At 35.7% G+C, this 13431-nt stretch overlaps 2 protein-coding genes across 13 annotated transcripts in view; one reads left to right on the plus strand and one right to left on the minus strand.

Annotated features, from left to right (window-relative positions):
- LOC131436580 (protein Fe65 homolog) overlaps positions 1-13431 on the plus strand; it is a 222722-nt gene that overhangs the window by 189621 nt on the left and 19670 nt on the right. For all 12 annotated transcript variants that reach the window (XM_058605386.1, XM_058605389.1, XM_058605390.1 and 9 more), the window contains one exon: positions 4954-5052. In XM_058605386.1, the coding sequence (XP_058461369.1) occupies positions 4954-5052 (99 nt within the window). The remainder of the gene's footprint in view (positions 1-4953; positions 5053-13431) is intronic.
- Positions 5046-6594, minus strand: LOC131436581 (uncharacterized). Its single transcript, XM_058605391.1, has 4 exons — positions 6442-6594; positions 6179-6382; positions 5728-6075; positions 5046-5620 (listed from the first exon to the last, which is right to left on the minus strand). The coding sequence occupies exons 1-3, from the start codon at positions 6515-6517 to the stop codon at positions 5738-5740; spliced, it is 618 nt and encodes a 205-aa protein (XP_058461374.1). The 5' UTR covers positions 6518-6594; the 3' UTR covers positions 5046-5620; positions 5728-5737.

Genomic DNA, 13431 nt, shown 5'->3' on the forward strand with positions numbered 1-13431 from the left:
ACAGGTTTTCAAGGAATATCAAGAAACCGGAAGTCGCCGTCATGAATTTTAGAACCACCTCAAACATCGTTTTCCGACATCTACTCGTCAATCCCGTTTCAAAATAACCCACATTGTAAGGGTTTTCAAGGAATATCAAGAAACCGGAAGTCGCCATCTTGAATTTAAAAACCACCTCAAACATCACTTTCCGGAATCTACTCTTTAAACCCGTTCCTAAAATACCCATATTGTAATAGTTTCCATGGAATATAAATGAGCCGGAAATCGCATTCGATGTATGCCAAAACCTATTTTTACGAAGTAGGTTCGTAAAAAAAGTTTACGTTATTTGGGATTTGGTTCGTAAAAAAAGATTACGTTATTTGGGATTTGGTTCGTAAAAAGAGTTACGTAAAAGTAGGTAACGTATAAAAAGTGTTCGTTGATCTGTTCGTCTTCTAGTGACAAAAATGAGACGGAACTAAAATAATACGTGTCAAAAATTTCGTATATATCGATACTGACAGATAAGACTAATGGTTCGAGATTCCCATGGTTCAAATTTCCTTACTTAATAGAATAACATTTATCGCGGAAAGTCGATAATAGTCCCAAATCGTGGAGAACCGAAAAAATGTATAACTTACAAATTGTTTATGACAAGAACCGTCGAATTCTATAGGTAACTAATATTTTTGCAGCGACCAGTTGGAATTAGTTATATTTCCAACTATTAATATTTCACGAACTGTGTTACAAAGGACACTATTTACCGTTAAGCGACGGAATAATAATCAAAAAACTCAACTAATATTTCGGGTTTTAAAACTGTTGTTTGTTAATTTTTTAGTAATTGAAATGGATACTGATTAAATGAGCAACTAATAATTATAAAATTTAGAAAAGTTGCCGAAGAATTTTGAAAATAATTAATAAATTTGACAATAGATTGATAAAGATGATAATCTTAAGCTTTTTAGTTAATTCTTCATGTTCTAATATTTTTCCTATTATGTCTATGAAGACTATTTTATTTGCCAGCACCAGGAATTTTCAAAAGATGTAAAGATGTAACTATGTAGTAGAAAAGTATATGCAAATATTTCTTTCAGGATAACTACACTCCCATGATATTACAATGTCAATAAATATAATATTTAGATGATTTGTTAACTACTTTGCACCTACAGAACAATAAACCTGAATGTTATTATAACAGCACTTTTCAACTTTATTCACAAAACACTCTCAAAATATTTATTTTTCTTTCTATTCTTTCCCTATGCTGCACTGCTATTGTTCTGCTGACCTGTCGCGTCATCTGTCCTGTTTCTTTACGTGTGTTGTATTGATGTGCTATCAGGGAAAGGTACGTTGTTTTGTTATGACAGTGTTAATCTATTACTTTTATAGCTATCCCTGCTTATACAATACTGGCCTAATTGTAGGCGTTTATGGAAACTCTATCGAATCATATTCTTCTGTAATCGAAGGTCTCCCAATTGGTTAAGTAGTCAAATATTATCACTCCAAGCATCTTATTACTTTGTTATTGATTGCACAAATGAAAATACTTTGCTCTAAAAGCGTGTAAATACAGGGTCCGGCACTCGAAGTGTAACCAATTAAAAAGGCCATAAATTCAGTTTGGAAAATTACTTTTACTTAATTCAAAGTACAAAATGTGTAAAAATAATACAAAATTCAGAATCAATTCACTTTTGCTCGATATGACCACCTTTTGCCTTGACTTGATGACTTGAGAGAGCGAAGGAGTTGCTTCGTTTGGCCGAATGTGACTTGCAGGTATTTTGGCCCACTCGCGGACAATAACTTTTTTCAGCGCCTCGAGACTGGTGTATCTTTTAGTTCGGACTTTGCTCTCCAAAATGGCCCAAAAAGAATAATCCATTGGATTCGCATCTGGTGAATTCGAGAGCCATTGTGTGGACGTGATGAAGTTCGGAACGTTGTTTTTCAGCCATTCTTGGTTCACTCGAGCTTTGTGAGACGGTGCCGAGTCCTGGTGAAACGTCCATGGTCTGCCACCGAAATGTTTGTCTGCCCACGGCTTCAAAGCAACCTCCAGAATACTTTCCCGATAATATGTCGCATTTACCTTGACGCCAGGCTCGATGAAAACGATTGGAGAGCGCCCATCTGCGGTTACAGCGGCCCAAACCATTATCTGTTACGGGTGCTGCCTCCTGGTGGCCAATCGATGACTCAAATTCTCGTGTGAACGGTCGGTCAAGTAAACCCTATCGTTTTGAGAGTTTACGAATTGCTCAATTGGAAAAATTTTCTCGTCAGAAAATACAATGTTCGGAAATTGACCGCTTTCGGCCAAACGAAGCAACTCCTTCGCTCTATCAAGTCATCAAGTCAAGGCAAAAGGTGGTCATATCGAGCAAAAGTGAATTGATTCTGAATATTGTATTATTTTTACACATTTTGTACTTTGAATTAAATAAAAGTAATTTTCCAAACTGAATTTATGGCCTTTTTATTTGATTATACTTCGGACCCTGTAAAATCGAGTCCCTACGCTGATGACAGGGTCGAATCATGTGAAATAGAACTCAAATTATTATGTTTTACCATATCTAGTGGAGAATCAGAGATTTTTTATACGTAATTGCACAAAATAGTCGTCCCGGGTTGGCGGTTCAATGCATAAGGCACTGGTCTTACAAACCAGTTGTCGTATGTTCGAGCCCGACCTGGAAGGATTCGTAGTGTCAGTAGAATCGTAGCACCAGCCATGCAATGGTTCTGTACACTCTGAATCGGCTGCGAAGTCTGTTGAAACAAAAGGTCAAATTCCACTACAGGAATGTAATACCAAGGCTTTGCTTTGCTTTGCACAAAATAGTTCAGTTAAATGCAATCCATTTTCATTTTTATTTAACTTAGAATATTTTACTATTTAATATAATATATTCTAAATATAATTTTGTAGTGTAATGTTGTGTGAACGAATGTGTTTGAAAAAACACATGGTTCGATAAATTGTGATTCAATTGGAATTTATATGTAAATCTACGTGACATTCAAAGAATTGGCTGTCATGTTATAGTTTTGATATGAAAGCCAAAGGTTTATTACTGGTTATATTACCGGTTTGAATTACCAGTATCAATTCATGTTAATTCGATATCGATGCATTTGACAGCGTGAATCGCACGTTTTCAACACGTTGGTGAAAAAGTACTCTGTCTGATAAAAAACACTATTTTTTCGTTCTAAATTTCGATTTTATTCATTATTGTATTCTCCTAGAAAGTAATAGATTTGATCAAACGGTGCTCCCTCATTTCTACACCACTCTTATACCACGATTCCTTTTTAGTCTCAAAAACCTATCAGTCTCAGCGATGATCTCATCGTTGAATTCAAATCAAATAGTCTCCGGGGGTAAAATATGGCGAATATGGTGGATGCGATAGCAATTCGAATATCAATCCATGGAATTTAGCCAATGTAACGATAACCTGTTTTCGAGCAGCTGTGAGAAAACGTGGTATCTATGGTGCAAACAGTTTCTTTATATTCAAGTGCTCCTTCAAAATTTTAAATACATTTTCTTTTGAAATCATTACGATGTCAGCTATCTTTCACTATTTCATTTTTCAATTTTTCATATCAATGGAATGAACTTTCGAAACGATTTCCGGAATAACTGTATCTTTTGGACGACCAAAACGTTGAAAGTCATCGGCGTTTTGAACGACCACGTTTAAATTCAGCCTACCAGTCAATAATCGTTAGATTATTTTAAGCAAAACCAGAATAGATCTTTTCAAGTCGAATTACACACACACTTTTATTCATGAACATGTAAAACTGTGTAATTTGAAAATTACATGGCTAGTGAAATAATAAACAAAAGATTGATAGCAACAGTGCGACTTGAACCGAGAAACATTAGATTACAAAGCACGCCAGTTAATCGACTGAGCCACAGAAGCTCATTATCTGCTTCAGGGATAGTTGGAACATATATATCCATACAGCGGCAACTGGTAGCCTAGTGCAAATTACACTCGGAGCCTGTACAATTCTCAAGGAATTGAATATTTTGTCACTTGACAAGTTAAGTGCCTGTTGTACCGTTAGCAGGTTTATGTCAAATTCATAATTTTTTCCTGTGTATGCTTGCGCAGTATTTTTTTCCATTGTAAGACAGTGTTTTATCAATACACGAAATTCTTTTTTCCTAATTTCTTCACATTTTCTACAAGTTGCTCTTCTTCTTCTTTTCCTTTTGGTTCTGGTTGGCGTCACCTAACTTGAGCTGACGCTGATCTGATGGCACAGCAACTTAGGCTATATTGCCAGTTAATTTTCGTTTATAGTCTTTCTTTTCACTAGACTACAAGCGAAAATCTCGCGGCGTCGAATCATCAAAGTACGGATAAAAATCCTTTCTTTCTTGCGAAATACTATACAACGTGCTCACCCGTTGAGAGTTTCACCGGAAGTGGAAGTTGCTCCACGGAAAGCACAATAACTATCATACTAATAAACTGAATGTCATGAAATTTTGAAATGTGACATCTTAGGGGTGCCTCTGTTGAACGCTATTGCCCTGTATGCGTTTCCAGCATCACGTAGCGATATTTGTATGAATCTGTTAAGTATGGGGCGACTTGCAATTTTGATGAACTTCCAAACTGTAAACACACCACCGGCGGCTGCCAAAAAATGTTCATTCTGTTCATTTTGTGAGGTTATGTCATGTTCGTGTAAAACCTAATTGAGGTCAAACATTGGTATTAATACCGATAAATCGGTATACCTGGCAACGTTAATTCACACGCGACCTCAATGGCACTGAGTAAACGATGTTAGTCAAAAGAATATTTAACAAACAGTCTGATAATGATATGTGTAAAATAATAAAAATGTAATATTTTAGCTTATTTAATTTGTTTATTTTTCTCCTTCTTCTTTCCTTATCTGATGCAGGGACTTTGCCTATGTAGCGCGGGATCGACTTACCCGGATTCACATGTGTCACGTATTTCGGTGCGATACGGCAGCCAGGACGATTGCCAACACATTAAGGTAAGATTGTTAATCATAATAAATTTTGAATTTCAGGTTATTTCGGGCTAAATTGGTTTCATTTTAAATTATCATAACAAACCGTTAAAGAAGTTGAGTAATACTCCTAGCACATGTTCTTCGTTTACATTTCGTCTCTTATTCGTCAGCCTATAACAGTTTATGTTGAATTACTTAACGGAGCGTAGATTCTTTATTAAACTCGAGTGCCTATAACCGGAGTGACGACTTGTCATCCGTAATGTTGGCAACAATTCAAAACATTTAATCTGAAATGTTGACAGTGTCGTTAGCTTTACATTGTAATTGACAGGTTGTTTGCTCGTTTGGAACTGGAAGCCGTCATTCTAAACGAACAGCTATCGTTCCCCTGGTGATAAGCACTCTATAATAAACTATTTACATGCATTTATTATTTTTCACCTCGAAAGGTACTGGTCATATTTATTATTTCAATAATGATCACCTACGTGCAGACTAGAGACAAATTATCATTTAGTAGAAAAAATTGAGTTCAGGCGATATTAAAGAAATGTTCCAACCGTTTCCAGAAGTGTTCGAAAAGGTTCTGTAAAGCCAAAAAAGAAAAAAAAAAAAACAAACCAATATATTCCATCGTGCTCATTGTAGTACCGAACGAAGTTCAACTATCGCTACATCCATCCAATCACCCACCATCCCTATTTCATTTCCTTGAGAAGGCAATGCCATCACATACTCTTCGGTCAACCTCGAGTGGACAATCGTAGAAGTACACTACGGGAACGTCAAAATTGCAGAACCCGATGTACTTGGCCGACAGTTGTGGATCCCGAAACTCTAGGAACGGGAAAGTATCTTCGTCTTTAGTGAGCTGCACCAGCCCATTTGGATGCACTGCCATCGTAAACATGAACGGCTCGAAAGGTGACAGCATTCCGATGCTTAATTGTTCTTCTAAAACCTTCAGGTTTGACGTTTTGTTCGGAGCAGTGCGTGTGTAGCGTCGAACTACCGTTTTGGTATTGGCCCAACCTGATAGAACTGAGAAATTGATAAGAAATTGTACAGCTTCAGAACCTGTTTTCTTTGTTTATCGCTTGTTTCTTGTTCAGGGAATCCCATGCTCACTAGATTAATCATCTACCTATTTCGTTCATTTCGGTACTGTTGTATGGGTACATGACCGATGCAAGCCGAATGTGTCCGTCGTTGTTCCCTAGAACGCCCAATCGCATGATCGTAACATCATTTTTAGTGGTTTTCAGATGTCTGAATCCGCTGGTGGGGAAGTAAGGATGCCTGTGATTATACCCATGATCGCCGTTGAACTGTAAACAGCCCAATGTTACTAAAATAGTGAAACGTTTTATCTGCAACAACCGCACTGTCAGAAAACACGAAAATTACCTTCGAATTTATTTGATTGCTGACAGTTGCAAGCAGTCTGAAGAAGCAGTAGTATGACGGAAATTAGAACAAACATCTCGAAGCGCGGGTTCAGAAACGACTGGACTGTTCAAGTGAGACCAAAGCTTTTGAGGGAACTCTCCCGATGTGTTGTGAAACGAGATTATATAAAACTGGTTTCATGCTCTCATCGTTGTGGAGCATCTGATTCTGAACAAGGGGAGGAAGGGGTAAAAAGCATCTCCCAAGGAAATGTTCCAAACATTCAGAAATACATACACTGGACCAAAATATATTAGAGGGGCCAAAATACCTCCATTGCCCTATGCGGGGCACGAGTATATGAACACACAGGCAGGATGATTTCAAACAACGAATTCAAATTCATCAAAACATAGAGGCAAAGCGCATGACAACAACAAGGCAAAATGCACCCTCAGAAAGTTTTTTCATTATATTAAAAAAGGTGTTCGTCTTTTCGTGGAAGGAATACTGCCTAGATGGAAGATTGGTCATAATTTTTGTATGCGATTTTCTAATCATTTTGCCAGAAGTACACTGGTTACATAATTGAGAGGGGTTTTTATAACTCAAGCAAATTACTATGGAACAAATACCAACAATTACATACAGCAACAACTTCTGAAAAATAGTATGAGGTTCTTCTTGCACCGGACTGTATTTTACTCCATCTATCCCTACTAGTTGAACTAGAAACGAATGTTATATCTGTTGGTTTATTCGTTCAAAGAAACTGTATATTTCTTTCCGTTCTTAATATATACGAGCTATATTCGAAATTGTGCAATTAAAAGTTACACATTTCGAAAAAATCTTGTAATTGAAATATTCGAACATCAAAGGTGAGAGATTTTTTAATATTTTTACACTTGATTTAACATAGTAACAGTAATGCTTGCCACATATTTGGGTCATTCTTGTAAAAACCAGCATTTATCCCAAGTAGCACATGTAACTTGTTAATAAAAAATAGAAACAAAACAGATGCTGCATAATGGTCGCATGACAAACACGACGAAACAAGTCGTATTATGATGGTAACAATGCGCAGTGGTCCGGATCTACAATTTAGGGGGACATTTGTGGTTTAGCCATATTCTTTAGAGCTATGATGTCTTCAGAACGAATGATCAGTGCAAGATAAGCCATATTTTGAAGTATACGGTATCAGGGTGGTTCTAATTATTAGGGTGATGCAAAAATTATTTTCCGTATGTGTTGAGATAGAGGACTGCATCCTTCGGCAAAATTGTAGGAAAACTTATATCAAGTAACTTTGCCGAAAACACTATTGTAGTATCTCTAACGGTTTTAGTGTTACAGCTATTTTAACTTTTAAGCAACTTAGGGTGTTCCTAAAAAAATCAGATTTTTTGCTCTAGCTTTCTTAATTTTCACTTCTCGATTTTGGTGTCTTTGAATATTTTTTAGAGTTTGTTGAAACCAATTTTTTCATGACTAGCGCATTCAGGTAGCGTTTTCTGAACCGAAGTTATGAGCAAAACTAGTTCAAAAACAGATCATTTTTAAACTGCTATATCTAACATTGGAGCAAATGAAAAAGAAATCGGTTTCTTTCATTTGATAGAAAATACTTTCGAGCATGTTTACAAAAAAAATGGCAGAGGAGAAATTTTTTTAAATTTTTTAAATTGTGTTCAAACATTGGGTTTTTCATTGAAAAATGCTTTTTCATGTAAGACATTTATTAGCATATACACAGCAAAAAATTATGAAATTTACAGGTGACGTAAATTCATATATGACACAATTCATAAGATCTTAATCCGTGAAATGACTGAATTTTACAAGAATGATAGAAATATACGTCAAACATACCCCGCATTTCAAACAAACGTGTAAATTTACATGTTTTAGCACTTAAAAGTATGTCAGAATGCTTTAAATATAAATTACATTTACTGTAAAATTGAGTATTTTTTCACGCTCATATATGTCGGTCTCAGAAGACGTAAATTTACACGATTTTTTCTAGGTGTGTATATTAAAATAATGTATTGCTGTCTTCTAGCGTGTTAAAACTAATTCAGCTGCATAATCGGGAAGATGGAGTACACTCACGTTGGTTGTTACTCTATTCGATAATGCTATTACGGGATCAGACGTTAAAAGAAATCGTTTGAATACATCCTCTAGATTCACTACACGATTGAAGTTCTGCGGATGGAACTGCCTATACTTGCGAATTGATTTATTTCGACTCTCTTGTGCTTTCTTACTGTACATACCAATAGGAAGCAAAGCATGTTTTATAATTGCAGTCCCATGCACCAGAAGTTTATGCACGGTTGGCGACAGAGCATACCATCCATACAGCTCCACAAAACGAATTCTTGTTTGTTCAGCAAACTCCTGGAAAGCAGGTACCGAAATCTTCACATTGCTGTTTATCAACGTTTAGATTATAAAAAACCGTTCAAGTATATTCCCATTTAACTCGATGATTTGCGCTACTGTGTTATATTCTTTGAAAAATCTACGGGCCCAGATACCATCATTCGAGTTGCCGCCTCCAGGTAATGGTTCACCAATGCCAGACCCTGTCAGCTTGGAGCAAAATCAATCTCCAGTATAGGAACGCCATCGCACGGCATCACATTCAACATATCATGTCAATTGTGTGGGTGCGCAGTGCTGCTATTTTTGCGCGCAAGAATTTGACATTTCTCTTCCCTACTTCTAAAAGGTGATTTTTTTGAGGTTAGGATTTTCATGCATTAGTATTTGCTCAGATTTTTTGAGGTTATGATTTTCATGCATTATTATTTGCTCAGTATGCTCTGACATTTCATCATGAATAGACTTACTAACGAGCAACGCTTGCAAATCAGTGAATGGGCCCTAGAAAAGTTGGCAGAAAATCCGCTTTTTTATCGACAAATTTTGTTCAGCGATGAGGCTCATTTCTGGTTGAATGGCTACGTAAATAAGCAAAATTGCCGCATTTGGAGTGAAGAGCAACCAGAAGCCGTTCAAGAACTGCCCATGCATCCCGAAAAATGCACTGTTTGGTGTGGTTTGTACGCTGGTGGAATCATTGGACCGTATTTTTTCAAAGATGCTGTTGGACGCAACGTTACAGTGAATGGCGATCGCTATCGTTCGATGCTAACAAACTTTTTGTTGCCAAAAATGGAAGAACTGAACTTGGTTGACATGTGGTTTCAACAAGATGGCGCTACATGCCACACAGTCCGCGATTCTATGGCCATTTTGAGGGAAAACTTCGGAGAACAATTCATCTCAAGAAATGGACCGGTAAGTTGGCCACCAAGATCATGCGATTTGACGCCTTTAGACTATTTTTTGTGGGGCTACGTCAAGTCTAAAGTCTACAGAAATAAGCCAGTAACTATTCCAGCTTTGGAAGACAACATTTCCGAAGAAATTCGGGCTATTCCGGTTGAAATGCTCGAAAAAGTTGCCCAAAATTGGACTTTCCGAATGGACCACCTAAGACGCAGCCGCGGTCAACATTTAAATGAAATTATCTTCAAAAAGTAAATGTCATGTACCAATCTAACGTTTAAAATAAAGAACCGATGAGATTTTGCAAATTTTATGCGTTTTATTGTTTAAAAAAGTTCTCAAGCTCTTAAAAAATCACCCTGTATGTACGAGATTCGATGCGGACTCACCTGAGGGCACCATGATCGCAAAAAAGGATGTTGTCAATGATTTATTCTGGAAATGTGAGAGCTGGATATCTTGTTAATATGATGTCTATGCCAATAAGTAACGTTAGCTGCTCTTTTAATGCCGTTAGTATGTTTGTCTCTTGCTCCTTGACATGCTGATTTTGTCGGGACACGCGCCATGTCGGTTTCTCAATGTGCAAACAATAACTCACTTTTAGCAAAAGTTTCATAGATCGAATCATTGCGTGTAGAGGCGAAATTCCAAATTGATATTTGTTCGGATTATTCTCATTTGTTTAGGTTCTTGAAAACATCAGATCTTTTCCTGAGCGCTTGCATATGTACCAAGCTTGGGAGTGTGTGCCTGTTATGTCGTTTAACACTTTCGTATCGTTCAGGCAGAATTTCTGCATTTACTTTCTCCACTTCCTGCTTTGTTAGTATCGTGTTTTCCTTTTGAAAGATGATTATTTTGGGCAGCAAAGGGAAACAGATGAAGGATAATTGTTGTTCCAGATTATCCAGCCTTTTTGCTCAATAATCAATCGTAAGGGAACCAAACAGCAAAGCGTTGGTATTACATTCCTGTAGTGGAATTTGACCTTCTGTTTCAACAGACTTCGCAGCCGATTCAGAGTGTACAGAACCATTGCATGGCTGGTACTACGATCCTACTGACACTACGAATCCTTCCAGGTCGGGCTCGAACATACGACAATTGGTTTGTAAGACCAGTGCCCTATGCATTGAACCGCCAACCCGGGTCGAAACCCAAACAGATAGCAAATAATATACAGTAAGGAAGCGCAAACGAGTCGAAATAAATCAATTCGCAAGTATAGGCAGTTCCATCCGCAGAAATTCAATCGTTTAGTGAATCTAGAGGATGTATTCAAACGATTTCTTTTAACGTCTGATCCCGTAATAGCATTATCGAATAGAGTAACAACCAACGTGAGTGTACTCCATCTTCCCGATTATGCAGCTGAATTGGTTTTAACACGCTAGAAGACAGCAATACATCATTTTAATATATATAGCTAATAAATGTCTTACATGAAAAAGCATTTTTCAATGAAAAACCCAATGTTTGAACACAATTTAAAAAATTTAACAAAATTTCTCCTCCGCCATTTTTTTGTAAACATGCTCGAAAGTATTTTCTATCAAATGAAAGAAACCGATTTCTTTTTCATTTGCTCCAATGTTAGATATAGCAGTTTAAAAATGATCTGTTTTTGAACTAGTTTTGCTCATAACTTCGGTTCAGAAAACGCTACCTGAATGCGCTAGTCATGAAAAAATTGGTTTCAACAAACTCTAAAAGATATTCAAAGACACCAAAATCGAGAAGTGAAAATTAAGAAAGCTAGAGCAAAAAATCTGATTTTTTTAGGAACACCCTAAGTTGCTTAAAAGTTAAAATAGCTGTAACACTAAAACCGTTAGAGATACTACAATAGTGTTTTCGGCAAAGTTACTTGATATAAGTTTTCCTACAATTTTGCCGAAGGATGCAGTCCTCTATCTCAACACATACGGAAAATAATTTTTGCATCACCCTAATAATTAGAACCACCCTAATACCGTATACTTCAAAATATGGCTTATCTTGCACTGATCATTTGTTCTGAAGACATCATAGCTCTAAAGAATAAGGCTAAGCCACAAATGTTTTTGTCCCCCTAAATTGTGGATCCGGACCACTGTGCAAAGGAGTCAAAATAATGTTACGAATTGACATCTCATCACACTAAGTTACAATAAGTTCCAACGTAACTTTTCGGTAATCTAACGCTCACGACGTACTCGCATTGATTGTTTTTAGTCGCCAACTGGTCACCGTAACAAAATGTGGTGCAACAAAGAAATACAATTACAGTGTCGGTTGAAAGCTTCCGTACATTATCCCGAACAATAATATTAAATCAATAAGAAGAATAAGTAGAAAATTTCTTCAGTTTTAAAAATTTGGTCATGTTAAATCTGCCACGGCCATGTATGCATGGAAAAATTTATTCAATTGACTATCATTATGACTAGGGAATGAAATATTCATTAAATTTGAAAAAAGAAATGCAATTTTTAATTATTGCGATTAGTCAGCTATTTTAACTTTGGTATATGGAAAACTAATGTTATTCAAAAAAAAAACCTTCTTAATCCACCAAGTGGTGTGATATATATATATATATATATATATATATATATATATATATATATATATATATATATATATATATATATACATATATATATATATATATATATATATATATATATATATATATATATATATATATATATATATATATATATATATATATATATATATATATATATATATATATATATATATACATATATATATATATATATATATATATATATATATATATATATATATATATATATATATATATATATATATATATATATATATATATATATATATATATATATATATATATATATATAACAGCGGTAAAAATCAACGTGTTTTGTCGGTTACGTCACTTACACCATCATATCTCTGGAACTAAAAGTCACAAGTTTGTTAAAATCGGTTCAGCCATCTCTGAGAAAATTGAGCGCGTAAAAATACAAGGCGTTTTGTCGGTTACGTCACTTATACCATTATATCTCCGAAACCAAAAGTAACAGCCATTTGATCTTTGAACTTGATCAATGGCCCGACAGTAGCTTTCAAACGAGCATAAGTTTGTTAAAATCGGATCAGCCATCTCTGAGAAAATTGAGCGCGTATAAATATCAAAAGTGCACACACACACATACACACATACACACACAGACATTTTCCGATCTCGTTGAACTGAGTCGAATGGTATATAACACTATGGGTCTCCGAGGCTCCGTTCAAAAGTCGGTTTTTCCAGCAAACTTTTGAACAATAGCGATTTACGAAATTAGAGGTGATCCCAAAATATTGGCACCCTTATATACATTAGAGCGGTAAAAAATAACGTGAAATTTTGAAATTTTTGAAATCGAAAAAAAAATTTAATGCCAAAAGTCATAGAATTGCATGAAACGTCGAAATTTAGTGTAATCTCGAGAATTTTTTTTTTGAAATTATCGACTTTCTGGGAATTAGCAAAAATATCAAGTAAAATAAAAATATCCAAATTTTCCCAGAAAGTCGATTTAAAAAAAAATTTTTTTTTTAGATAACACTAAATCTCGATGTTTCATACAATTTTAAGATTTTTGGCATCAAAAAAAAAATTCGATTTCGGAAATTTCATGTACTCCCCGCTATGGTGCTTTTTCAAGATCGAAAATTTTCAAA

This window comes from Malaya genurostris, chromosome 3 (assembly GCF_030247185.1).
Source record: "Malaya genurostris strain Urasoe2022 chromosome 3, Malgen_1.1, whole genome shotgun sequence".
In the NCBI taxonomy this organism is placed as follows: Eukaryota; Metazoa; Arthropoda; class Insecta; order Diptera; family Culicidae; genus Malaya; species Malaya genurostris.